Source organism: Lepus europaeus, chromosome 6, assembly GCF_033115175.1.
Source record: "Lepus europaeus isolate LE1 chromosome 6, mLepTim1.pri, whole genome shotgun sequence".
In the NCBI taxonomy this organism is placed as follows: Eukaryota; Metazoa; Chordata; class Mammalia; order Lagomorpha; family Leporidae; genus Lepus; species Lepus europaeus.
This window is the reverse complement of record NC_084832.1, coordinates 74,487,137-74,512,946: the sequence shown is the minus strand read 5'-3', so window position 1 is coordinate 74,512,946 and position 25,810 is coordinate 74,487,137. Positions and strand designations below refer to the sequence as shown.

The window sequence follows — 25,810 nt, the reverse complement described above, 5'->3', positions numbered from 1 at the left end:
TGTCGTTTCCAGATGGAGCAGCTGAGGCCGGAAGACAGAAGCCATAGAAAGAAGTCCGTCTTTCTTGGGGAGCTGATAAAGGAACGACCCTGGAAATCACTGGTTTTTGTTACTGTTGTGTTGGATCATAAATTTCCTATTCTTGGAGCCACTTATGAGTGGTGGGCAGCCCCTGGCCACAGTAAACAGAAGGTCCTTCTAAGGGGGTAGAGGCCCTGAGACCAGAGGGTGGCTTCCAACTGCGAGGTGGCATGAGTAACTGCCCCAGATAATTTCTTCTTCAAAAAATTTTCAAAGAAGGGATGAATTTTGCATTTTGAAGTAAAGTTCTTTTCCAAGTGAAAAATGGAGAACAGGGGCCGGGGTTGTGGATTAGTGGGTAAAGCTGTTGCCTGTGAATGTTTTTTGATTGCCTCCTTGTCTGTCATCAGCTGTTGGGCAACCTGGGCAGTCGCATAGTTAGTGACCTATACTTGCTCACTGTTTTGAAAAATCCCAATAATTTATGAACAAGGAATCCCACATTGTAAAAAAAAAATTTTTTTGCATTTTATATTGGGCCTTGCAGCCTATGTAACAGATCTCACCCTCCTTTGAATCAGAGCTCAAACGCCCTCTCTAAAAAGGGACGATGGAGGTGCCGAATGAAATTCATTTTACAAGCATTTCTCTTGAGCATGATCTCTCTCCTTCTAAAGATAAAATCAAGACCGAAGAGGGATATTCTGATCTGGTTTACTCCCCTGTCTCTTTGGTGTTCTACCAAAAAATCTGGCTAGGAGAAAGTGAGAACTTGAGATGGACTTCGAATTGCCGCTCCCAGAGCGCCCCTCATTTTATCTGAGGTAGGCTATGGGCTGGATGATGGGCAGACAGTGGGGCGGAGCACCCTGGTACTGAGTATGAAGTGTCTTCCCGGCATAATTAGGCTTTTAAAACTTACTGCTCCATTAGAAGGAGCGCTTGGGCATGAGTGCTGCATTAGAATTCAAATTTCATCTAAATAATATTAAATCTCCTCCGTGGCATCCTGTTTATGCTAATCCTTCCAGGACTTAATGATGTTTATCAGGATTTCCATTTCCTCCTCTTTAGAGACGTGCACAGCTAATGAAGAAAGGTTGGCTGTATTCAGAAAGATTCGTCTGCAGCCTGTGCGGCGGGTTCTGCTTTGCAGCACCACAGGTTTCGCGCTCTACTGCAGTGGCTTCATTATTCATCAGGAGCCTGGTTTACCCCATCCTTCTTTGCACAGTTGATTTAGGGCAGAAATAAAAGCTCAGATGACAAAGCAAGGCTCCTCACACACACCACTATGTCTGAATACAAATGGTTCATAATTGAAGGCTAAACTTCCTCATTTTGTCTCCAGCCATCTGCGAGGGCGGAAATGGATGCACTGCACTTCACCATACATAAATGGCTCTGCACCAGGGAGCCCAGGAAGTGACTCTGGGCCCTGGATTCAACTGTGTGCAACGGGTCTGAGATGAGGGCTCAGCAGGAGTAGAAGGGGTATGGCTCACTGCAGGATGCCTCCCTGGGAAAAGAGGTTGCTAGGGTTCTGCGGCTGAGATCTCAAGGCACTGTACAGACTCAAATCCTAAGGACTTGTTGGTGAAGAAGGAATTTCTGTCTTCTGTTTTTCTCCTTCCTTTTCACTCTTGATTTCCTGATCCAAGAGCTTCGATTCACTCCCAAATCTCCAGGACAAATCTCCAGGACAGGCCTCTTGAGCCCAATGTTCTCAGATTCTTCTTTCTGGTTTTCCCGTTTCCTTCCTTTTCCCTGGGGACCAGAAGCGTGGCACCTGCCTGTGCTCCCACTGTGTGCCAGGGAAGGAGAGTGACACACACCGGGAAACCCTGCTGCAATGGGAGGTCTGAAAGGCAGAAAGTGGCTACGGTGAACGTCCCTGTGACATCCTACATCCTGCGCATTCTCACAGTCCCTGAGACAGAGAAGTGTCGCCCCATTCACTTTGGTTACATTTAGAATCAGCACTTATGTCCTTGGAAGGAGTCTTTTTTCTTTAAAGCTGTGCCCATACAGTGCTTTACAGCATGACATTCTTCTGGATTAAAAAAAATAGAGACTTGGGGTGGACACTGGGAATATTTCCATGAGCAACAGTTGAGAAGGTTTTGATGCCCACTTTCTATTTACATATACAGCTTTCGCTTCAAAAGGGAGACCGGATCCAAGGATTGCAGAGAAATGGTGCTACACTCCATTCTGAATCTGTGGTGGGCAGGAACATTTTCCATCCTACACTAATGGCTTGGCAGTGAGTAGAACAGAGGTATGGGCAATTTATTTATTTATACCCAACCTTGTTCAAGAAAGAATCTACAATATCTTACAATGATCTACAAAATACAATTAAGTTAAAGATAATTCCTAAGCAAATTATAGCAGAAGGTAAATCTATATAGAAAAGGCTAGCTGATGCTGGAAGTGAGGCTGGTGTGGAGAACACAGACCAAAAAATCACACAGGAAAGCACTTCAAAGAGTTCATGGAAATGAAATAAAAATGTTTATTTTGATGCAAAAATATTTAAAATTCATGCGTAATTTTTAAAAAACACTTATTTCTCATGAATTTTTTTTAAGAGGCAGGAAAGAGGAAACTCTAACCATTTACATGCCTAATTTCCTATCTTTTTTTTTAAAGATTTATTTATTTGAAAACTAGAGTTATAGAAAGAGAGGTGGGGGGAAAGAGAGAAAAAGAGAGAGAGAGAGATCTTTCATTCATTGTTTATACTTCCCAGATGGTGGCAATGGCCAGGGCTGAGCCGGGCTGAAGCCAGGAAGCCAGGGGCTTCTTCCAGGTCTCCCGCATAGGTAGCAGGGGCACAAGTGCCCGAGCCACCCTCTGCTGCTTTTTCCAGGCCATTAGCACGGAGCTGGATTGGAAGTGGAGCAGCTGGGACATGAACCAGTGTCCATGTAGGATGCTGGCATTGTGGGTGGCAGCTCTACCAGCTATTCCACAACACCAGCCTCTCTCATAAACTTTTTGATGGTGCCTTGTATGCCTGGATTTCAATTGTTTTGCATCAAAATAGCCTTATTTTTTAATTCCATGTCCATGAACTTTTCAAAGTGCCTTGTAAGTTTATAATGGCAGAACACATATTTGGCTCCAAGCTTTCTAGTAGTCCGTGCAAGAGGAAAACACACCCAGCTGAATGAGTCTACTGTCCAGAGTATATAAAACAGACCAACTGTCCAAAAGAAACAAGGCTTTCAGGTGCTGCAGCCAGAGGAAAAAAATGCTTCTTCCCATTCTCACGGAAAAGACACTATGTGACATAATGACCAACATCATCAACAAGATCCTGACAGCGCACTCATTAGTGGGCTGTGTAGGGTCATTTCTTAAAGTACCCGGCAGTGCTAGAGAGGGCATTATCTCAAACTCCACTGGGGAAGAGCAGTTTTAATGAGTGGCAGAGTGGAGTGGGGTGGTTAAAAATACGTGCCCAGGGATTCTACAGGTTTGGGAGCGAACATTGGCTCCATGACTGAGACCTGGGGGATGACACTGCCAGGGTGGGTGTAGCATTCAATGAGGCAATGAATGCAGAACACTTAGTCCGATTGCCTGAAACACACTGGGCAGCCAAGAAATGGTATTGTTATTAAACTAATGGCCCAGATGACTGCATTTCCTTCAGGCATCCCTGAACAAACACTGTTTTCTCTTAATGGCACTTTTGCTGATAAGCATTAGCTGGCCATTTTTCTGGAGTAAAATATTCTCTGTGCTTGGTAAAGGGCAGAACCGAAGACTCTAAGAGCCAAGAGGGTAGCTGAATCAGATATATCTCTTTCTGAAAATTGAGAAGCCTGGAAAAATGTGTGAGAATCAAGGCTACCCTCCACCAAACACAATGTTAGTTGCATACCAACAAACCAACCAAAGTATAATTACTGTCATAAAGTCCTACGTCAAGGGACTTTGTTGTTATAATTATAGCACTGGACAAGAGATTAGAGTGGTTATTTCCTCATATTCACATAATGTCTACCTCACTTAATTTTTTTCCTCATTTAAACACTCAGAATATGAACCTTGATTAATGTGAGTTCATGGTCAACTCTCCAAAAAAATTAAGAATTTATGCTTAAGTCTCAAAATCCCTTGGTTTGTTCTATTGGGGTGTCATTCACAAGCCCATTAATGTTGGAGCATCAGAAAAAAGATGAGCACCTGGTTTTAAAGTAGTGTGGTTGCCTTGTTTCTGAGGAACAAGAGGCAAGATACTATCAAGGCCATTTCTCAAACAGTCATCTATCTTCACAACAGTAACAGCCACCACTTCACTATGGCACTTACATATGGAAACATGTTTATCTTACACTCTCTATGTTAGAAGTAGGAAGGGACCAAGGATGTTGTGCGTTCAAGGCAACCAAAGATGATTTTAAATGAAGAAGGTATTCTTATTTTGTTCCACAGACAGTTGGTATCTGAGTTATCAAGAGACCATCTTGACTCTTGGGCGGGGTCCAGTGTTGGGGTCTCCAAAGGCATCAATGGCCAGAATGTCTGAATTCACATAGCTTAGCTTATTCCTATCTGCTGAGCCAAGGCTAATGGGAAGAAGTACAAATGATCTGAGGTTGGTATAGATTCTCCATGTGGTATTAAAGAACGTGATTGAAAGGCCTACCATAAAATAGTCACCTGAAAATACCTCCGTGACTCAGGAATGCAGTTTATCAAACAAGAACACAGCTTTTACTTTGGACACAGTATCTAAGAGATGAATGGGTGTGGATCTGGAGCAGCAATGGCTTTGCTTGGTAAATTCTAGGATGGGCCATACTCTGGGCTTAGCACAGCCTACGAGTACGATGGGCCCCCGAAAATGATCTCAGCTTGAGCTTCTCAATAGCTCTTAAGAGGACAGGACACTTTCTTTACTTGATACTGTTTTCATATTTTACTTACACATTTTGAAAAGACATAAATAAACCTTGCTTTCGTTTTCCTGGTCATTGTGTTGTTTAATAAAAAAGAATTAATAAGGGGAGAACTAAAAACCAAGCTTTTCTTAAAAAATGATATAACAGGGATAAAAGATTGCTTTAAAATCAATGGCAGCATTGGGACAATAATATAAAGGGAATGCAATGCATAGCTTCACTTCTCGGTTTTTGGGTATGCAAATTAGATAGTACAGCTACAAATTATAAACACTAACTTCCTGTGGTTTCTCCAGGGTGTCAGCCAAAGACGAAACAACCTCAGATAATCTGAGAAGGATGCAGCCTGGTCAGATTAAATTTTTTTTTTTTTTTTTTTTTTACAGGCAGAGTGGACAGTGAGAGAGAGAGAGAGAGAGAGACAGGGAGAAAGGTCTTCCTTTTCCATTGGCTCACCCCTCAATGGCTGTTGCGGCCAGCGCGCTGATCTGAAGCCAGGAGCCAGGTGCTTCTCCTGGTCTCCCATGGGGGTGCAGGGCCCAAGCACTTGGGCCATCCTCCGCTGCACTCCCGGGCCACAGCAGAGAGCTGGCCTGGAAGAGGCGCAACCGGGACAGAATCCGGCGCCCCGACTGGGACTAGAACCCAGGGTGCCGGTGCCGCAGGCGCAGGATTAGCCTAGTGAGCCGCAGCGCCGGCCCAGATTAAATCTTAACATCTGAAGATCACCATGCCTTTTACTTTTGGTGAGGCCCGTGTTGCCTGATACTGGGCCACACCGACCCGGTCTGATCCACCTCCGTGAGCCCAAGCCCTGTTTGGTATCTGCAGGCCTACCTGATCGAGGCAGTTGCTGCGCAGGTATCTCAGTGCTTGCTGAATACTCTGGGGCAGAGGCTGTCCTGTTCTCTGGACGTGGACTATGAGAGGAACGCCAAAGACAGCCTTGTCTCTGTAGTCCGGAACCTTCATCCTCTTCATGAACTTTGGAACCGACCTAGAATTCACATAAAGCAGGTCATGCAAGCCCCCAGGGTGCACTGTGGGGAGAGGCTGTGAGAGCAAGTGAGAAGGAAGCCAAGCTATTGCTGGGACGGCCAGCAGGCCCAGGAGGGATTCCGCATTCTCTGTAAGCTAATCAGAGAGCCAGGCAGTCCCACTGTGTGGCCCTTGCCCGCGGGTTATTTCTGTTGAACAGCAGGATTCGGGTTGGCAGACTGTGTTTGTAGCTCTGTTTTCAAGGCAAGTGGACAACTTCCTAATTGAACAGTGACTGACCTCTCTCTCAAGTGATGAACACTTCAAATCCCAACCAAACAAAACGAAATACAAGTCAAAATTACAAGAGAAGGAGAGAAAGAGGGAAAGCAAGAAGAATCACTTTTCTTGGCTAAGTCCTTAGTTTCTTAGCGTCATTTGTACTTTGAAAGGGAATTCTAATACACAACATATATCGATTTAATCACGTGAGTTAGAACCTTCTAAAATAGTCTTATACAAGCACATCGATTGTTCTATACACATGATATATGACATCAAAACATTATTGAAACATTTTATATTTTTCAAACCCACCAAATCATCTACAACAGATCCACATTCAAGTTCCCACAGAATGTTTTTGTCAGTCCTTAGTCACCAAGGCTGACTATGTATCCTTGCTTTTATCTGCCAGTGAAAATACCAGCAGAAATGTATGTGAGGAAGTAAATGTCCTTTGAAGGAATCAGTGCTCCGAGGGCTGAATTCTGCCTCAGGCTAAAAGGTGTAAGTGACAGATGTTTGCAGAGTTATTTTATGGCAAGTGTATTTGTAATTCCTCTGTTCACAATTCATCACCCTTTACTTGTCTTTTTTTTCTTTCTCGGAGCCTGACTGCCTTCCCTGAAAACCAACTGAGAGCTACAAATAAAGCAAGGCTTCCTGTGGGCTGCATCACATCCGGGCTGCAGCAGCCCAGGGGGCAGCGCGAGTCAGCACAGGCAGTGAATGGACTTTCAGAAACCAGAAAGGAAATACTGAAGCGTTTGCCATCACATACTTAGCTCTAGGATAAACGATCCCCTCTCCGGAACGTGCTACGCACCATGTCCAGCCGTGCTTGTTGGACATGGAGTGCTTCTCCATGATGGCTGTGAGGCGAAGCAGTGAGAAGCGCTGGAGCAGGTTCAGCTGGCTGGCCGTCTGGTTGCTTATGTGGGGTGACGCCGGCGAGGGCTGGGGCTGGTGTGAGAGCTGGAAGCTGTTCCATCGCAGTCGCCTTGACCGGAAAGACCATCAGAGAGGCCAGTCACCAAGTGGACTTGTTATTGGAAAACCCAAGATACCACCCGTGTAAAAGTAGTTAATCAAAATCGTTTCTGAGCCAAGAAAAATCACAGAGCGAAAGGAACTGGAGACACAAGTGTGCAGAATAAACATAGGAAGTGATTTTTTTTCCAAGTTGGACAAATCTGGAAGAAGTCTTATTTTCTGCTTGTTTCATTAGGAGGATTAGAGAAGTGGGATAATAAATTTTGCTTATTTGTTTATTTCCAAGTTCATTCCCAAAGGGTTGAGAGCCGCTGAGACTGTGTGTGTGTGTGTGTGTGTGTGAGAAAGAGAGAGAGAGAGAGATGAGAGAGACAGAGAGAGAGAGAGAGAGAGAGAGAGAGAGAAAGTGAGAGAGAGATAAAGAGATAGAGGAGAGAGTTGGAGAGCTCTCTAATGCTTGGGGCTGCAGAATTTTTCCACAGGGCCTTCCATGCCTCCCAGCTGCAAGCCTTGCTCGGTGTTGAGATGGAACGTGAAGGGGGCAGGTGCAGCTGAGAGGCCAGAAGGTGCTGACCCATCAGGGAGCCTCCGCACACGGCTCTGCCTCACCCAGACCCCAGCAGCACACAAGGGGGCGTTGCTTCCACCAGCCATGCCCTCCCACAGACATTTTTCTAGGATGCTTCTGAAAGGGTCTTTGTCAACCAGCTTCTATGTGTTTTATAATTGACATTCTGAAGCAAAAATTAACTTCAAAAGGACACATCTTAGATCTCAGGAATTTCTCATGAGATGAAAAGAAGTGTAAAAGTGGAGACAAGACAATGGAATTAATACCATTGCAGGGCCGTGTGTATTGCAGGTGCTCCTGTGCACCTGAACTGGGCTTCCAGCACCCATGATTCTCCACATACAGTGCCTCACATGGAAGAAGCTCAGACTTTTTTTTTTTTTTTTTTTAATAAAACTAAGGTCTAAATAAAGACTAAAGAGAGAAATGAATGTGAGTTCGCAGGGGTTCAATCAACATGATACCGATACAAAATACATATTTCTGTTAAGTAATTCCTGACCACATAAACCATCGACAGCAGCAGAAGCCTTTTTCAGTGTCTGTTTGAACACTAAGACAGGCACAATTGCTACAGAACAGATGACAGTTGATTTCACCAAAGCGTGTCACTCACCTGTTCGGCCTGGTCAGAGAGGCTCCCACACCAGAATCCCTCCTCTCTCTGACCCCAGGGACCTCGGAGTCATTCAGAGACCCGCCGTCTCTTTCTACATCGCTGGGCGTGGTCCGACCCTCAGAGACTGAGTTGCCTTCGAAGTCCAAGGTGATCTGATTAGGAGATGGAAAGGGCGCTAAGCCGGGCTCCCCAGCCAGCGCATCCTGAGTTTGCAGTTCCGGCAAGACATGCTTTGACCAGTCGTCCACCACCTCCTGGAGCCCGCTGACTTGCTGCAGGATGTCATCCAGGTGGGGGAAGAGGTCATCTTTCTCCAGGTCCAGCAAGTCCCCCGTGCTTGCGTACAAATGGGAGCCGGGCACGTTGTCATAGATGCTGACTCGGCTTGCTCTGTGGCAGGGCGCCATGAGCCGCGGCTCCCTGGCCCCTGGGCCCTGCTGTCTGCCCAGGGAGATGCTCCCGGTCCTCCAGTTAACCCCATTGCTGTTGTCAGTGGGCGACAGGCTCTCGATGGAAAGTGCCTTGGGGAACGTTCCTGGTTTGTGATCCTTGGGGATATGCACCAGCAAGTTCTCTTGGGAGTGAAAGCCGTGCGTGTGGTGCTGGTCCCCTGCCTCCCGCAGCACGGTCCCGGCCAGCACATCCAGGTCCTCCAGGTACATGCCCCCGCGCTTGTTGGCCTCCTGGTGGCATTTCCGCTCCTTCAGGCAAGGCGTGCTCACCCCGCTGCTGCTGTTTTCCGAGGGGCTGCTGTCCCCGCTCGATTTGCCGGAGCCGGGCAGCCCTTTCTGGCAGGCAGCGGGGGACGAGGTCTGGAGGTGTCCGTTTGGGATCTGGACGCACTGCATGGCCTTAAAGGACTCCGGCTCCTGTTGTAACACAGGCCCGCTGATGACCAGGCCGCCTGTCCGCCCGGGCCCCTTAAGCCGTGCGTGGGATCCTTTGGTGCGCAGCGTTTCCATGCGTTTCAAAAACGACTTGGCCCTGGCCCTGCCAGGTTTCTCATTCCTGGTGTGGAGAGGGTGGCTGAGGCCTTCTCGGGACTGGGGGAGGCTGCTGCCGACCAGCGTGGCCTCCAGCATGACCGGGCTGTCAGCCCCGTACTGGCCCGACTGGCTGCGGCCCTCGCTGCCTCCGCTGCTCTCGCTGTGGATGGAGCAGACCTCGGGCTCGCTCAGGTCTGTGAGGACGCTCTCGCTGCTGGTCGTGTTGCGCATCCTAGGGCCTCCCAGCGACCCATTTCTGTCTCCTCCGGGGAACAGGGTGTGCAGGTCGTCCACGCGAGACCACCTGCGGCTGGTCCTTTGGAAAGTCCATTTGTTGCTGATACAGAGGTCTTCCTCATCGGAGTCTTCACCCTGGAAGACATCAAGGCGGTTGCTCATGATCGGCAGTGTGGGTGCCCGGGGACTCCGGGAGAGCACCGGCAGGCACGTCCTATCTGTCTGTCCTCCCACTCCTGGCGGGCGGCTGGGTTTCTTAGCACCTCTCCTGGCTCCTGCCACCGCGGCTCGCTGTCTTATATCTCCTTTCCTCCGCAGTGGCCACAGGACCTCTTCTCAACTTGCCCACCCTTCTTCCTTTTCATTTTCACAAGGCCTATGAATCATTCCTGTCTCTCTAAGAAATTTTCCCTGACCTATTTACAAAGAGGGTTTAATGACCAGTCTCCAAATGAAGCCTTCCTCTTCACAAAGAAACTCACCCTGCCTAAAGGGCACTTCGTGAGCCCTGGGGCCATTATTTCCAAATCTCCCCTTCTGAAGCTCAATGGCAATAGCTCTCATAGCTGCACCCTCACCGTCATCTCCCATTGTATATGTTAGCAGCAAATTATCTACGGAACTCCTCCGGGTAGAAATGTGACATTTGCATTCTGCACCTCACGCATTGTCCTCGCTCATGTCTGACTCTGCAGCCCCTGAGAGATGAGGGCTTGCATTCCCTCACAGAGATGGCCTTTGGGCCCACCAAGACTCTAATCTAGGATCAGCAGATTTCTTTCTGAAATGAATTGAATCACTGGATCCTGCTGCCTCCATACCATACATGTCATCAAGACCCAACTGGGAAATGATTTTCCAATCTGTTCCCCCACTCTCACTCCCTTAGTCTAAGCCCTCACCACCTCTCTCTGGATCCTCTATAGGAAAAACCTGGCTGTAATCCTGGCCTCCAGCATCCTCTCCATCTAAACAACTTTTCACAGCACAGTCCAAATGTGATTGTCTCATTTCTCACGTTGGAGGCCTTCAGCTAGAGAGAAATTTATTTACTTATCTAATTATTTATTTGAAAGGCAGAGCAACAGAAAGAAAAGGAGAGACAGAGAGAGGGATAGAGGAAGGCAGGGAGGAGAGGAGAGGAGAGGAGAGGAGAGGAGAGGAGAGGAGAGGATTTCATCCACTGGTTCACTGCCCAAAGGGCTACAACAGCCAAGTCTGGGCCATGCAGAGGCCAGGAACTCCAGCCTGACCACCCACATGGGAACACTTGGGCTATCTTCCACTGCGTTCCCAGGTGTGTTAGTGGGAAGCTAGATTGGAAGTGGAGCAGCTGGGACTTTGAGCTGCAGGCCTCAAACTGGTGCTCTGATATGGGATGCCGGCCTCACAAGCAGCAGCTTAACCTGCTGTGCCACAATGCAGGCCCCACAGAGCTTCCATTCTGTTACAAGGAAACTCATCAGAAGCAGGGCCCTTCCCTCTGTTAATAATATTTACATCTCCTCCTCAATGCCAAACCTATAATAATGCCATCTTTTTTGTTAAGCAAATTTAGTTTGTTTTATTTTACTTTGGCATCTGGTTCTAAGACCTGAGTGCTAGTGTTACCAGTTAAAAGGTATGTGTCTCTATACAGGTTGTCCCTCCAAAGTAAGTTTCTGCAATTTATAAAATGAGATTAAAAAGAAGCTTTGGGGGCCGGTGCCGCGGGTCACTTGGCAAATCCTCTGCCTGCGGTGCCGGCACCCCGGGTTCTACTCCCGGTTGGGGCGCCGGTTCTGTCCCGGTTGCTCCTCTTCCAGTCCAGCTCTCTGCTGGGGCCCGGGAGGGCAGTGGAGGATGGCCCAAGTGCTTGGGCCCTGCACCCGCATGGGAGACCAGGAGGAAGCACCTGGTTCCTGGCTTTGGATCAGCACAGCGTGCCAGTCAGCGCGCAGCCATAGTGCCCATTTGGGGGGTAAACCAACGGAAGGAAGGCCTTTCTCTCTGTCTCTTTCTCTCTCACTGTCTAACTCTGCCTGTAAAAAAAAAAAAAAAAAAAAAAAAAGAAGCCTTGGGGCAGGAGTTTGGTGCTGCAGTTAAGACCCTGCTTGTGATGCGTGAATCCCATATTAAAATGTTTGGTTTGAGTCCTGCCTCCACTTCTGATCAAGCTTCCTGCTAATGTGCATCCCGCCACCCATGAAGAAGGCCTGGATTGAGTTCCGGACTCCTGGTTTTGGTCTGGCTCAGTCCCTTTTTTTTTTTTTTTTTTTCCTTTTTTTTTTTCCGACAGGCAGAGTGGATAGTGAGAGAGAGAGAAAGAGAGAAAGATCCTCCTTTTTGCCGTTGGTTCACCCTCCAATGGCCGCTGCGGCCTGCGCATCTCATTGATCCGAAGCCAGGAGCCAGGTGCTTCTCCTGGTCTCCCATGTGGGTGTAGGGCCCAAGGACTTGGGCCATCCTCCACTGCCTTCCCGGGCCATAGCAGAGAGCTGGCCTGGAAGAGGGGCAACCGGGACAGAATCCGGCGCCCCGACCAGGACTAGAACCCGGTGTGCCGGTGCCGCAAGGCGGAGGATTAGCCTGTTAAGCCACGGCGCCGGCCCTGGCTCAGTCCTAGTTGTTGTAGGCAGCTGGGGAGTGAACCAACAGATGGAAACTTTCTCTTTCCAACTGTCTCTATCTTTCAAATAAATAAAATTTAAAAAAATGCCTTGCCTTCTGGGTTTGATCAGGAGATAAAATAAGGTAATGAATTGAATAGTCCCTCACTGAAGAGTATTTGTTCATTTGTCAATGTTTGTTCAATTGCTCATCAGCCTTTTTATATCTAATACCTACCCTAACTCTCCTGAATCTTGCAACATAGTCTGTTTCCAATGAAAAGTAAGCACATAGTCAATAAATTATTGGAATATTTCCATTTTTGTGTATTCCTTCAAAAATCTAGATTTTGTACAGATTGGACTAAATGACACATTTGACGAATGTACAAACCCAGGGTACCAAGAAGAATTCCATAGCTTTGACATCACAGTGGGAAATTTAGCTTTGATCTTTAAAAACATTGTATAAAGCTTTGATGAAAGGCTTGAAAAATTTGTAATTGTACAAGTGTAAAAAAGGCAAGATTCTGTCTGGAATGATCACTCAAAGTAGACTTCACTTGTGGTACTTTCTACTTGCTCACTCCCTGTGATGGAGATCATAGGAACTTACATCGGATGGCCATGTATATGTAAGGCACCATGACAGATGAAGGTTGAGCTTACTGGATTTTTATATCACATTTCAGGAAGCCAGCGAGAAGTTGATATCGAATAGGCATCTGAAAAAGCCCTTTAGCAAGCAGTTTTGGAGAAGGCAAAAGGATAGACTTTTAAAGAAAATATAGATATTTAAAAATAGAAACTACAATATTTAGTTTTGGCTCCAATGACTCTCAAACCTGGTTACCGATGTTAGCAAACCACATACTAGCTGGATAAGGACTCCTTTATTTAGGTTAAGAAACGATGCCAAGCTGGGCACTGTGGACTGGGGAATGGAATGCCTGCTCCTGTCTGCTAGGTTCTAAGAGTTTATTATGTGAGCTTGGGCCAACAGAAGGATATTTACAACCCAACCATGGCATGTAAAAAAGTGCAGAAGTCTTGAAAAAAAGAATTTCAGGGAAATGTTACAGCATTAAGGTCGTTTGAACCACAGCACACAAACAAAAACCAAAGCAATAAAAACCAAAATGGACAAAAAAGACAAAACACTCATTCTCCTTTAGCACCCTGTACATACACTTATTATATGTCCCAAAGATGATAAATATGGTTCTGTGTCTGTTTCTTGAATTATTACAGGATCTTACAAATTAATGGCAATGACTCACAGTAAAGGTTATATTTTCCATCACAACTCAAGGGATCTATACAGATTACACTAAGGCAAAAAATCATGAGATAATAATTATTGTTTTTACTCTGATCATTTGTAATTTAATCTGTCTCATTTCCCTGATACATTGTTTGTGACTCACCAAATTCATCTGACAACCCACCAAATTGCCACTATCTAGAGTTTAAGTTGTCTTTTATTTATTTATTTATTTATTTTGATAGGCAGAGTGGATAGTGAGAAAGAGAGACAGAGAGAAAGCTCTTCCTTTTTGCCATTGGTTCACCCTCCAATGGCTGCTGCAGCTGGCGCATCGCGCTGATCCGAAGCCAGGAGCCAGGTGCTTCTTCTGGGTCTCCCATGTGGGTGCAGGGCCCAAGGACTTGGGCCATCCTCCACTGCCTTCCCAGGCCATAGCAGAGAGCTGGCCTGGAAGAGGGGCAACCGGGATAGAATCTGGCGCCCTGACCGGGACTAGAACCCGGTGTGCTGGCGCTGCAAGGCTGAGGATTAGCCTGTTAAGCCACAGCGCCGGCCTAGAGTTTAAGTTGTCTTTAATACTCTCAGGACCCTGTAGAGTATGGTGTACCCCTCTATAGTGTTTTTGGAAGTGTACCGATTAAGAGATGATCAGATTTCATGTATTTAATCATTTTGATGGGGGGTTTTTAAACAAATAGCTTGTGATTGTTTATAAATGCACCAAGGATATTACAGAGGTCACAGGACTAATAATGAGATATATTTATAAAGAAAAATATGCCACCAACTGAATTGAATCCTACCTCAATGGTTTTAGCGAGCCAAAGGCTTACTACGAACACAGAATGCCAAAGTTCAGCCAGGTAACTGACAAAAGGCTTGCCATGATACTGATGTGGCTATGACAGGTAACTATCCTGTATGGTACAAAAAGATTTGTTAGTACCTGGTTGAGTAACTACACTACAGAGAGGGGTCAAGAGACTGAAATCAGCTGAGGGAGGAACATCTACAGGTATGCTTCAAGATTATGACTATTTTAAGAGCAACTTGATTGAGCCAGAAGAACTCATGCTTTTGAAATGCAAACATGGTACAAGGTTATGTGCTAAGCAATCTTAAGTTAAGCAAGGCCCCTCCTTGCGACTCAGTTTCCTCCGCTGAAAGATGAAAACAAGAACAATGCACGTCTAGCATGATTTCTCAATGGAACCAAATATGGTTACAGGTACAAATGCCCTATAAACCTGAAAGTGATAAAGTTATCTATCAGTTACAGGATAACAATATCGAAATGCATAAAGCTCTTAACAGAATTGAAGGATGACTTTTCAGTAAGATGAAGTTTCAGGAAGCAAATTATTAATGACCCTGACTTCAAAAATCAAATATAGGATTTGCAGGCTGGAATGGACCTCATCCAATACATGTTCTTATATTTATTTATTTATTTGAAAGTCAGAGTTACACAAAGAGAGAAGGAGAAGCAGAGAGAGAGAGAGGTCTTCCATTCGCTGGTTCACTGCTCAATTGGCCACAACGGCCAGAGCTGTGCCTATTTGAAGCCAGGAGCCAGGAGCTTCTTCCAGGTCTCCTGCACAGGTTCAGGGGCTCAAGGGCTTGGGCCATCTTCTATTGCTTTCCCAGGCCATAGCAGAGAGTTGGATTGGAAGTGGAGCAGCCAGGACTCCAACCTGGTGCCCCTATGGGATGCCAGCACTGCAGGCGGCGGCTTTACCCACTGTGCTACAGAACCAACCCCTAGATGTTTTTATTAAACGCCTTGAGAGTTCAGCAGATTTAAGCTTAAGGTGAGTCAATCATGTAGTATGGTCACTAAACAGAGATGTCAGCCTCAGGAGGGATGACCAGAGCCTGGATCCCAAGACTAGGAAGGTCAGTGTCCACTATATTCTCCACTCTTTACAAACATCAAGAACGTTGGGCTGTTTCTACATGCCACATTTTAAGGGTGCATTTGTAGAGAAGAAATAATCTGTATAACCAAGCAGTTAGGAACCACAACCTCCTGGGAAGGGTGACTGAAAGAACTAAGATTGGCTTAGAGATGAGGAACTGTAGGACATGTGACCTAGTAACCACAGGGTTTGGAGATCTCTAAACTTGCTGAGATAGGTACAGAAATTTAGAGTAAGCATTAAACCACTTGGCAGGGCTGGCGCTTGGCACTGTAGGCTAAGCCTCCGCCTTCAGGCATCCCATGTGGGCTCCTGTTCTAGTCCCAGCTGCTCTTCTTGCGATCCAGCTCCCTGCTATGGCGTGGGAAAGCAGTAGAAGATGGCCCAAGTCCTTGGGCTCCTGTATCCACATGGGAGACCCAGAAGAAGCTCCTGGCTCCTGGCTTCAGATTGGTCCAGCTCCGGCCATTGCGGTCATTTAGGGAATAAACCAGTGAATGGAATACCTCTTTGTCTCTCCCTCTCACTGTCTGTAACTCTACTTCTCAAATAAATAATAAATAATTTTTTTTTTAAAAAAAAAAACTGTCTCCTTTAAAAAAAAAACACACAAAAAACCACTTGGCATCAGTGACAGAGCTATGTTGCTTAAGCCGGAGATTGGTGGACTTGCCTTACTCCTGAAAAGAGTGGATTAGTTTATCTACCAAAACCCAAAGTTTATAATGCATAAAACTCATTGTTTCACACAAGGAAAATTTAAATTTATAAGCTTGTAGCTGTTTTACATGACTGATTATGAGGGGTTGAAGATGAATTTTGAAAATACAACATCATGTGCTTCGTTTCAAACAAACAGTTAAAAGGAGCATTCTAAGCTTTTAAACGACTTTAAAACCTTTTCTTTCATTCTAGTCAACACACTGTGCAAGGCTGATTCCTCAATGATGACTGATATTAGAACAAAGAAACATTTTAGGTGTACATTGTTCTCTGTAAATAGTATTGATGTCAGTTCAGCCTAAATTTGACAGCAAACAAGAAACTCACCATCACATGAAAATAGTATGTGCTCTGAATCACAGTATTAGTTCAAAGTGTCTATATAGGTATTTAATCTGGGCAGTTGCTATTTGAGTAAACTTTTTGTTTGGTTATACAGCTGAACAAACTATGAGCACAATCATGATTCTTCACGTTAGGCACAGTTTTAAAAAAATATATGAACAGTTTTTTGTAATTTTTTTCTCTTTCCTATTATATTTGCTCTGACTATGTTTACTGGAAGGCAATGTTATGTCAGTTGAGCCTAATGACAACAACCTTAGGCTTGCACTTTCTACCATTTAAAGAACATTCATATTTATAATAGTTCAATTGGATTGAATCTGACAGCAGTGTCCATGACAGACTGGGATTGAAAATACAGAGAACTGTCAGCCATTATAGGTAGTTTAGGAAACTTTACTCTAGACTAAGCTGGGGTCAGAAAACTTCGCCTATAAAGGGCCAGACTGCAAATAATTAAAGGTTATGGGCCATGTGGTTAATCTCTGTTGCAATTACTCAACTCCAATATTACTGGGAAAAGGATGGATGTGGCTGTGTTGCAATAAAACTTTATTTACAAAAACAGGAGTAGCAGCTGGCCAATTCCTGCTCTAGAGAACAGAGTTAGGGGGCGGCTGTGTGAAAGGGGAAATCCATATTCCGTGCTTCTCTGGAGGAAAGAGCTAAGATCTGCTAGGCTAACTTACACTGAATGAGTTTGAGCTGATTATATGGCAAACTTTTCTAGAGATTCCAGCATACTGCCTTGCTGTAACGAGCTCCTCACATGGAAAAGCTTATATGCTAAAGCAAAGCGAATTGTGAAGGATTCACTGAGAAGAGAATCCTGTAGTAAGGGAGTGGAAATCTGGAAAACCTGATGGAGGATTTTTTCCCAACTCAAAAACCTGCAGTGCAAGATTACTAATACAACCAGCCAAGTGACTGACGGATACAAAGTCGTGTTTCTCCCTCTGCACTCTGCTCCTTGGAGCTGCCAGGAGTGTCCTATTTGGTGGGAGAGGCGGGGGTGTGCGAGGTGGTGGGGATCTGGGTGGAGACCTTGTCAACAGCTGCAGCTCCTCTGACGTGCCAATGGCAGCTGGGCCAGGAGGTACTGGCGGCAAGGTGCTAATGAGTCATGGTTTCCATGTTGCTCTCCACCTCGGTCTTTCAAAAATCCTAACTTTTTACCAGAACCTTCTCTTGAAGCTACTCTGTCTCTCAGGAGATGTTCAGTAAGACGGAAGGTAGGAAAGGGCCGTGTGCACGTGTCCTTCCTCATTTCACAGACAGCCTTCCTGGAGTCTCTGGGCCCGACTTTCCCTTTGCACAGCAACTGCGTCACGTAAGCACTAACCCTCATGGTCATCACGAGGAGGAGCTCAGGACGGGGGACCCTCACCATCACCATGAGGCCAGAGTGAATTCTGTAGGTGAGAATGAAGAGGAAACACTTTTCTGAGAATGAGAAGCTTGCTTGTGTCTTTAAGTTTTCAATTTAGATGAGCCTCCGGATGGTTGGCTTTTTCTAGAAGTGAGAGCATTCTTCATGGAAATTATATATTCCTTAGAGACAGATGTCAACCAGACACTCCAAAAAGAAGGTTTCTTTTTCCTTTTTCTTTAAAACAAAACAAAACAAAAACAAAAACAGAAAGGAATTTGGCTGTATCTTTCCATGAGCAATAGGAGCCCACAGGAATCCAGAGCTGCAGGAGTCAGCTAATCCCTAGTTGCGCAGAAATTTCGAGCCTGTCTTCCCTGCAGGAGAACTGGAGTGCAGTGGCTGAGTCAGCTGATCACAGGCAGGAATGCGCTGCTGGGCAGGCCCGAAGCCACGGGCGGCCCAGCTGGCGGCCCCAGGCTCTCCTGAAATGCCTCTTGGCTGAGTGTTAGCGAGTCTCTCGGTGACAGACAGGCACGATGATCTCAAAACCTTAAACGTTCTTGGCTAAGAGGTTAAGATACCAGTTGGAATGCCTGTTCTCGTGAGTCTGGACTCCTGCTCAGAGCATCCTACGAATGCACACCCTGGGAGGCAGTGTTGATAGCTGAAGTGATTGGGTCCCTGGCATCCACGTGGGAGATTTGGGCTTTGGACCTCCAGCAGTTTGGGGCATTTTGAGGGTCCATGGATGGAAGGTCTTTCTCTCTCTCTCAAATAAGTAAATAATAAAAGATCAGTTTATTTTTTTTTTAAAAGATCACTTTGCTCTTCTGAAAAATGGTTAGATACTATCTTGAGTGAGGGCAGGTATAGTGTTTGGTTTGGTGCTTTGCAAGAGACATTTGATGTATAAGACAAGTACATGCCTGATCCAGGAGAGAGAAGGCTTCCTTCACCAGATTCACGTATTGTGAACTTCTCATTTTCATCCTTGGGTCAGCCCACCCAGATGTGCAGAATTAAAACTTGCCATTAAGACAATAAATGCACTGTGGATTTTAGTGTACACGGGGTCTTCAAAAAGTTTGTGGAAAATGCAGATTACAAGCAAAAACTGTTTTTGCACTAAAATAAACTTATCTTGCAATTCCGTTTTCCATGAAGTTTTTGAAGTTCTCTCGTAGGTGCCAAGAAATATCCTTCTTCTAAAACCAACACAAATAGTTGGCAGAATGCATTATAGAAGAAATTTGAGACTCTTCCAGGTCTCAGGCCAAAGGTCAAAAGTGCACTTAAGCTCCCACATGTTTCTAAATATTTTTGGAAGGCGAAGTGGAGCTGTCTGGGACCAGCGTACCTGGGTTCAAATCCTGCCTCCGCTATTTCTCTGTGACATTGGGCAAGGGACGGAGCCCTTCAATTTCTGCATCTGTGACATGGCGTAAAGTCTGGCAGAGAGGAAGCACCTGCCAGCATTGCCAACCACATACCCTGCTAAGCAAGCTCATGTCACCCTTTCCCAGGCCCAACACTTCGCAAGGGGAGAAGAAACACTGAGGCTGCACAAAGTCAAGTCATTTGGAGTCTACCTGCTGCAGAATTAAACAAATGTGGGCCTCAGCAGATTGGAGATGAGGATTCTATTTCTATTTTCTTGGGTCGCTTAAAATGGGGACTAACAGAGGAAATGCTGCTGTCTTATTTTTATTCCAAATAAATGAATTCCAAAGTTGCTTAAAGCTTCTCAGGGTGCTCAGTTGTCAAGCCTCGCTTTCTATTTTTGATCAGTTGGCCTCCCTTAGCCCCTACTCATATTTTCTTTAGAAAAAAAAACACACACACACACACACACAAAACACTTGCCTGGGACTCATGTAAGGGCGGATCATAGAAACAGGCCACCCTGCCCAGTGCTTCCCACATCATGGCTTGCACCTGGCCATGAGTGCTGGTCATTACCGAGATGTCCAAGTGGGATGCATGGGAATCATGTATTTGAAAATTTGGGCCACGACTCTGTAATGTACAGTGTGAAAAATCAGTACTCAAGGGCATGCGTTTCTGAGGCCCGTAGCTCAGTAGCAGTGGTGAAGGCATGTACCACTGTATCCAATGGGAGGAATACGTCAGGGATGTCAGAATACTCAAGTGACACAGTTTACAGAGGAGCTTTTGAGAAGGTAGCATGTGAAGAATCTAATAACTATTGCTCACAACTATCTGGCCTGTGGTTTTTGAAAAGCTGATGACAGAGAAAAAGTCCAATCACTCCACTATGTGGAGAACAAATCATGTCATTGTGTTTTTTGTTTTTTTTGGGGGGGGGGCATTTTTTTTTAAGATTTGTTATTTATTTATTAGACAGATACAGTTTACAGACAGTGAGAGAGAGAGACAGAGAGAAAGGTCTTCCTTCCGTTGGTTCACTCCCCAAATGGCCACTATGGCCGGCGCTGTGCCAATCCAAAGCCAGGAGCCAGGTGCTTCCTCCTGGTCTCCCACACGGGAGCAGAGGCCCAAGCACCTGGGCCGTCCTCCACTGCGATCCCGGGCCACAGCAGAGAGCTGGACTGGAAGAGGAACAACTGGGACTAGAATCCAGCGCCCTGGCATTTTGTTTTTAAAAATTATTTATTTACTTTAAAGGTAGTTCCCCCCACACACACACATATGCACACACACACACATCTTCCATATGCTGATGTATTCCCCCAAATGCCCACCATAGGCAGAGCTGGGCCAGGAAGCTAGGAGTCCAGAACTCAATCTGTAACATCTCCCACCTGGGTGGCAGTACTTTAGCTATCACCTGTGGCTTCCCAGGGTTCACATTTAACAGGAAGCTGGAAGCAGAAGTAGAGCAGGGACTTCCATCCAGGCACTCTGATATGGGATGCGGGCGGGCGTCCCAAGCAGACTTAACCGCTGTGCTAAACACCCAGCCCCCTGGCGTTTTCTTTTGTGGCACACTACAGCTAACCATCCAGATAGGCAGCTGTATAGAGCAGCCATCTGAGGACCTCCACTTGAGTCACACAGGCATGGTTGTGTTCGGTTTAATAAGAACCATGTGTTACAATCAAAACAACATCTGACCTTCATGCTTCAAATAGTAGGTATGTTTCTCATGGGGGCCATTCAGCCAGACAGCTGTTAGGAGGTTTATTTCCACATTTTTAATTTGTCTTTGGCCTGGACAAATCGCTCATGTTTTAATACTTCTCTGGATATTGTCTTTCACCTTTTTACCTCCTTAGCTTAAATCTTCAGTTCCCAGTTCACACACCAAATTATTTTTAAGGTGAGGTCAACCAAAATCCATTTGATTTTTTTTTTTTTTTAATTTGGGGGAAGGGCACTGCTATTTTAGAGCAGAAATTCAGGTTGGAGTTATTTTTAACGATTAGGTTACTCAGGAATGACTCAAAATCCATTCAATGTAATGATTTCTCTGTGTGAACCAGAATAAAGAACACTTTCTTCGACTCAGAGCTGTTTTCTCTGCCTGGGGCTTGTCACATAGTGGAGATGTTAAGTGAAAAAGGCATCCAGGATCTGAATTCTGAATTTTGTAAAAAGGATCTGTTTGGTGAGAAAGGGAGGCAGCACAGCACAGTGGTTAGGATCTTGCTTTTGGAGTTGCAAGCCCGCTCTGCTATTAGCTGCATGAGTACCCGCAAGACACTTGGCTCGTTCAGGGTTTCGCTCACCTAGAAAACAGACAAGCCCTACCTCCATGGAGTAAATGAGATGTGTGCAATGTGTATTATCCAGCTCCTGGAACACAGTAAGTGCTCAATAAAATACAGGTTGAATAGCCCTTATTCAAAAATCCTTGGGACTAGATGTGTTTCAGATTTTGGCATAGACTAAACTGGGTGAGCAACCCTAATGTAAAAATGTGAATTTCAAAGTGCCCTGAAATCCTAAACTTTCTGAGTGCTGACTTCATGATCCAAAAGTTTTGGTTTTTGGAGCATTTCGGATTTCAGATTAGCAGCACTCAACCTGTAAAGCTTTATTTTGAGACTGAAATCTTCTATTTTATTCACAGAGAGGGAACAGTACATGCACAATCCTATAAGAGGAAGACAGCGAGGTGGCTTTTAAAGCTAACCAAACTCTTGTGAGGGGAGATCATGGCGAGAGATCAGGCAGACTCAGTAGTTTGAGGTTATACTGTCCCTCAAAGCCCTCAACCCATTATCAAATGAATCTGAGAGGGAATGCAACCTTGATATGTCCTTAAAATAAAATGCTGCTGGAAAGAATGAACTAGAAGACACTTGGTGTGGGTCCATAGATCTTTCCTGAACAGTCTTAATCTACTAATCACTGTAGAGGATTTGAGTCCAATATGGGGTTGATATTTATAGCTAAACAAACTTCTGAATCACAAACAATTGAGATATTTTACATCTTTATGAAAACTGTCTGATTAAAAAAATAGTGAAGCGAATAAACAAGTAAAATAAACCTTTCTCAGCCTGAGTTAATTGTGGGATTATTTATGAGGATTATGGTAAGATGGCAAATTTAGAGAACAAACATAGACAGAGGATACATTTCTGAATAGTTGCTTAGGTTCTGTGGGTGTAATCCTGCTCATTGTTAACACGTGGGCACTCACCTTCTTCCTTTGGAAGTTCACATCAAGTTTCATTGAGGCACACTTGTTCAACGTGTTCAGTCGTCTAAAAAGAAAGGATAAAGACTAATGATTACTACCACTGTTGAACCTAAATCCTTTTTCCAGTTTCATAATCCTCCCTTATTTCTACTATGAAGGTTGCAAGTATAGAAACAGACAATTATGTCCCCAGGTGATGGGACCCCTCCTCCAGATGGCAGGTTGTAAAATAGCTGCCATTTGTGCTCTGGCCCTCTGACCTCAGAAGACAGCAAGTCAGACTTCTGCTCTCCAACCCTTGCCTAATCTAAACCCAGCTCTTTTCTGACTTCTGTTTCTGCTATTCTTGAAACCAAGGGTCAAGGATTGTAGCAGTATTTTCAGCAGCTCTTTGATTCATTTGTCACCTTAACCTACCATTAAGTCTGTACTGCTAACTCCCCAAAATGAATCAATGACGCCATCTGTCTTCTCGCCTGCTCTCAGGTGGCCAGGAATGAATGGAAAGCTAACTTGTGTTACGGTGCTGAATTATACATGCTATAGACTAAACTGTGTCCCTCTAAAACTCTAGATTGATGTCCTAATTCCCATTGTGGCTGTATTTGTGGTAAGAAGGTAATTAGAGATAAATGAGGTCATAAGGGAGGAGTCCTTATCAGACAGGATTAGTGTCCCTAGAAGAAGAGATGAGTGAGTAGGCTCTGTTGCTGTCTCTGCATCTTGCTCTCTCTCCGCCACGTGAAGACACAGGCAGAAGGTGGTTGTCTGGGGTCAGGAAGAGGACCTCACCCTGATGGTGGACTCTCCAGCCAAACCCTGCCAGCACCCTGATGGTGGACTCTCCAGCCTCCAGGACTGTGAGAAAGCAGACTTCTACGGTGGAAACCTCCCACCGGCAGTCTGTCATGGTAGCCCCCGCTGGCTCACACACACACTTTGAGTCTCACCCTCAACAGGGAGCCCAGTCCCAGCCCATCAGGAGTCTCTAACCCCATGTTTTAGGCACCAAGTCCTGAGTGCTGCTACTGATCCTTTCCTTCATCATGAATCGCATCTACATGCTCACTGATCCTGCCACGCTTCACTTTTGCTTTACAAGAAAAGATGATCCCCTTCTTTTTTCTTTCTTTTTTTAATTTTTGACAGGCAGAGTGGACAGTGAGAGAGAGAGAGACAGAGAGAAAGGTCTTCCTTTGCCGTTGGTTCACCCTCCAATGGCCGCCGCGGCCGCGCTGTAGCCGGCGCACTGCGCTGATCCGATGGCAGGAGCCAGGTGCTTCTCCTGGTCTCCCCTGGGGTGCAGGGCCCAAGCACTTGGGCCATTCTCCACTGCACTCCTGGGCCACAACAGAGAGCTGGCCTGGAAGAGGGGCAACCGGGACAGAATCCGGTGCCCCAACTGGGACTAGAACCCGGTATGCTGGCGCCGCAAGGCAGAGGATTAGCCTGTTGAGCCACAGCGCCGGCTATCCCCTTCTTTTTTAAAGCTGACCCTTTAATCTCGCTTTTGAGTCGAACATCTACCACTTCATCTGGGACTCTGGTACCTCATCTACTCCCTCTCACCTCAGCAGACTCTCCTCACTGCTTCTCTCTCTTTACAATCATTCCTGTCCTAGGTAAATATAATCACCATTAGTTAGCTACCTAAAGAATCATAATAAGGCAAACTATCAATATTCCTTCAATCTCATCTTTTCCTGAGTGTCTATTTAACTATTCCATCATTTACCCTTTTTTGTTTAAGAAAAAAAATTATTTTATTTATTTGAAAGGCAGAGTTACAGAGAGAGGGAAAGACAGAGAGAAAGAGAGAGAGGTCTTCCATCTGCTGGTTCACTCCCCAAATGGCCACAACCACTGGGGCTTGGCCAGGCCAAAGCCAGGAGCCAGGAGCTTCTTCCAGGTCTCCCACATGGGTGCAGAGGCCATCTTGAGCCATCTTCCACTGTCTTCCCAGGCCATAGCAGAGACCTGAACCAGAAATGGAGCAGCTGGGACTTGAACCAGTGCCCATATGGGGTGCCAGTGCTGCAGGCCGGTGCTTTAACCTGCTGTGCCACAGCGCTGGCCCCCATTTACCTTCCTTTTGCTACTCAACTTGCTGAGACTATCTTAGAATTTCATTGAGTTTTCAAACTTTCATAGTCTAAGTTTCATGAAATTCTTTTTCTAAATACCCTTATTATTTTATTTGATTTCTTTATTAAGACCACAATTAGAAATGCATATGCTCTGTCCTTAATGTGTTGTACAATGTGAATTAATGTTATAACTAGTACTCAGACAGCACTTCACACTTTGTGTTTCTGTGTGGGTGCAAACTGTTGAAATCTTTACTTAGTATATACTAAATTGATCTTCTGTATATAAAGATAATTGAAAATGAATCTTGATGTGAATGGAATGGGAGAGGGAGCGGGAGATGGGAGGGTTGTGGGTGGGAGGGAAGTTATGGGGGGGAAAATCCATTGTAATCCAAAAACTGTACTTTGGAAATTTATATTTGTTAAATAAAAGTTAAAAAAAAAAAAAAAGAAATTCATATGATTCAAAGAGTCAAACACTACCCCTCATATCCTTTTCCATTTATCACTCTTTGGAGGCAACTTTTTTTTTTAAAGATTTATTTATTTTTTACTTGAAAGAGTTACACAGAGAGAGGAGAGGCAGAGAGAGAGAGAAAGGTCTTCCCTCTGATGGTTCACTCCCCAATTGGCTGCAATGTCTGGAACTGCACTGATCTGAAGCCTGGAGCCAGGAGCTTCTTCTGGGTCTCCCATGTGGGTGCAGGGGCCCAAGGACTTGGGCCATCTTCCACTGCTATCCCAGGCCATAGCAGAGAGCTGGATCAGAAGAGGAGCAGCCGCATCTCAAACAGGCGCCCATATGGGATGCTGGTGCTTCAGGCCAGGGAATTAACCCAACCCGCTCCGGGCCCCTGGAGGCAACTTTTTTAACCCTTGCTTTTGGTGTTTATTTCTAGTACTGTTTGTTATTACTCCTTAATCTTTCAGTGATGTAATTATCTATTATCTTTGTTCTATGGAAGATGAAACTTTTCTTGGTTATTACTTGCTCCCACCTCCTAACCATGCATACTCACACACACTCATACTCACCCTTTGACTCTTACAAAACTGTATTATAATTCATAATTTTTCCATGAATCAATATTCAGTATTGATCCTGGAAAAGCTATTCACATACATATCATTCTCTGATTACTTTCCTTTCATTCTCAACTTTCTGTTATCTGTGGGAGTTAGTAAGCATCTTGTTTGTTTCCTTGTTTTTTTTCATAGGCTCATCCTTAAATTCAAACTCAAACACTTCCCCAATTATCTAAGTTTCTAG

At 45.3% G+C, this 25,810-nt stretch overlaps 1 protein-coding gene across 4 annotated transcripts in view; it reads right to left on the bottom strand.

The window, feature by feature from the left end:
* STARD13 (StAR related lipid transfer domain containing 13) overlaps positions 1–25,810 on the bottom strand; it is a 250,958-nt gene that overhangs the window by 22,025 nt on the left and 203,123 nt on the right. For 2 of the 4 annotated variants that reach the window (XM_062194382.1, XM_062194380.1), the window contains exons 4-7: positions 22,451–22,514; positions 8,381–9,741; positions 6,982–7,200; positions 5,778–5,937 (exon numbers count right to left, since the gene is read on the bottom strand). In XM_062194382.1, coding sequence (XP_062050366.1) covers positions 5,778–5,937; positions 6,982–7,200; positions 8,381–9,741; positions 22,451–22,514 — 1,804 coding nt within the window. The remainder of the gene's footprint in view (positions 1–5,777; positions 5,938–6,981; positions 7,201–8,380; positions 9,742–22,450; positions 22,515–25,810) is intronic. The other 2 variants (XM_062194383.1, XM_062194381.1) reach the window with 1 other exon arrangement.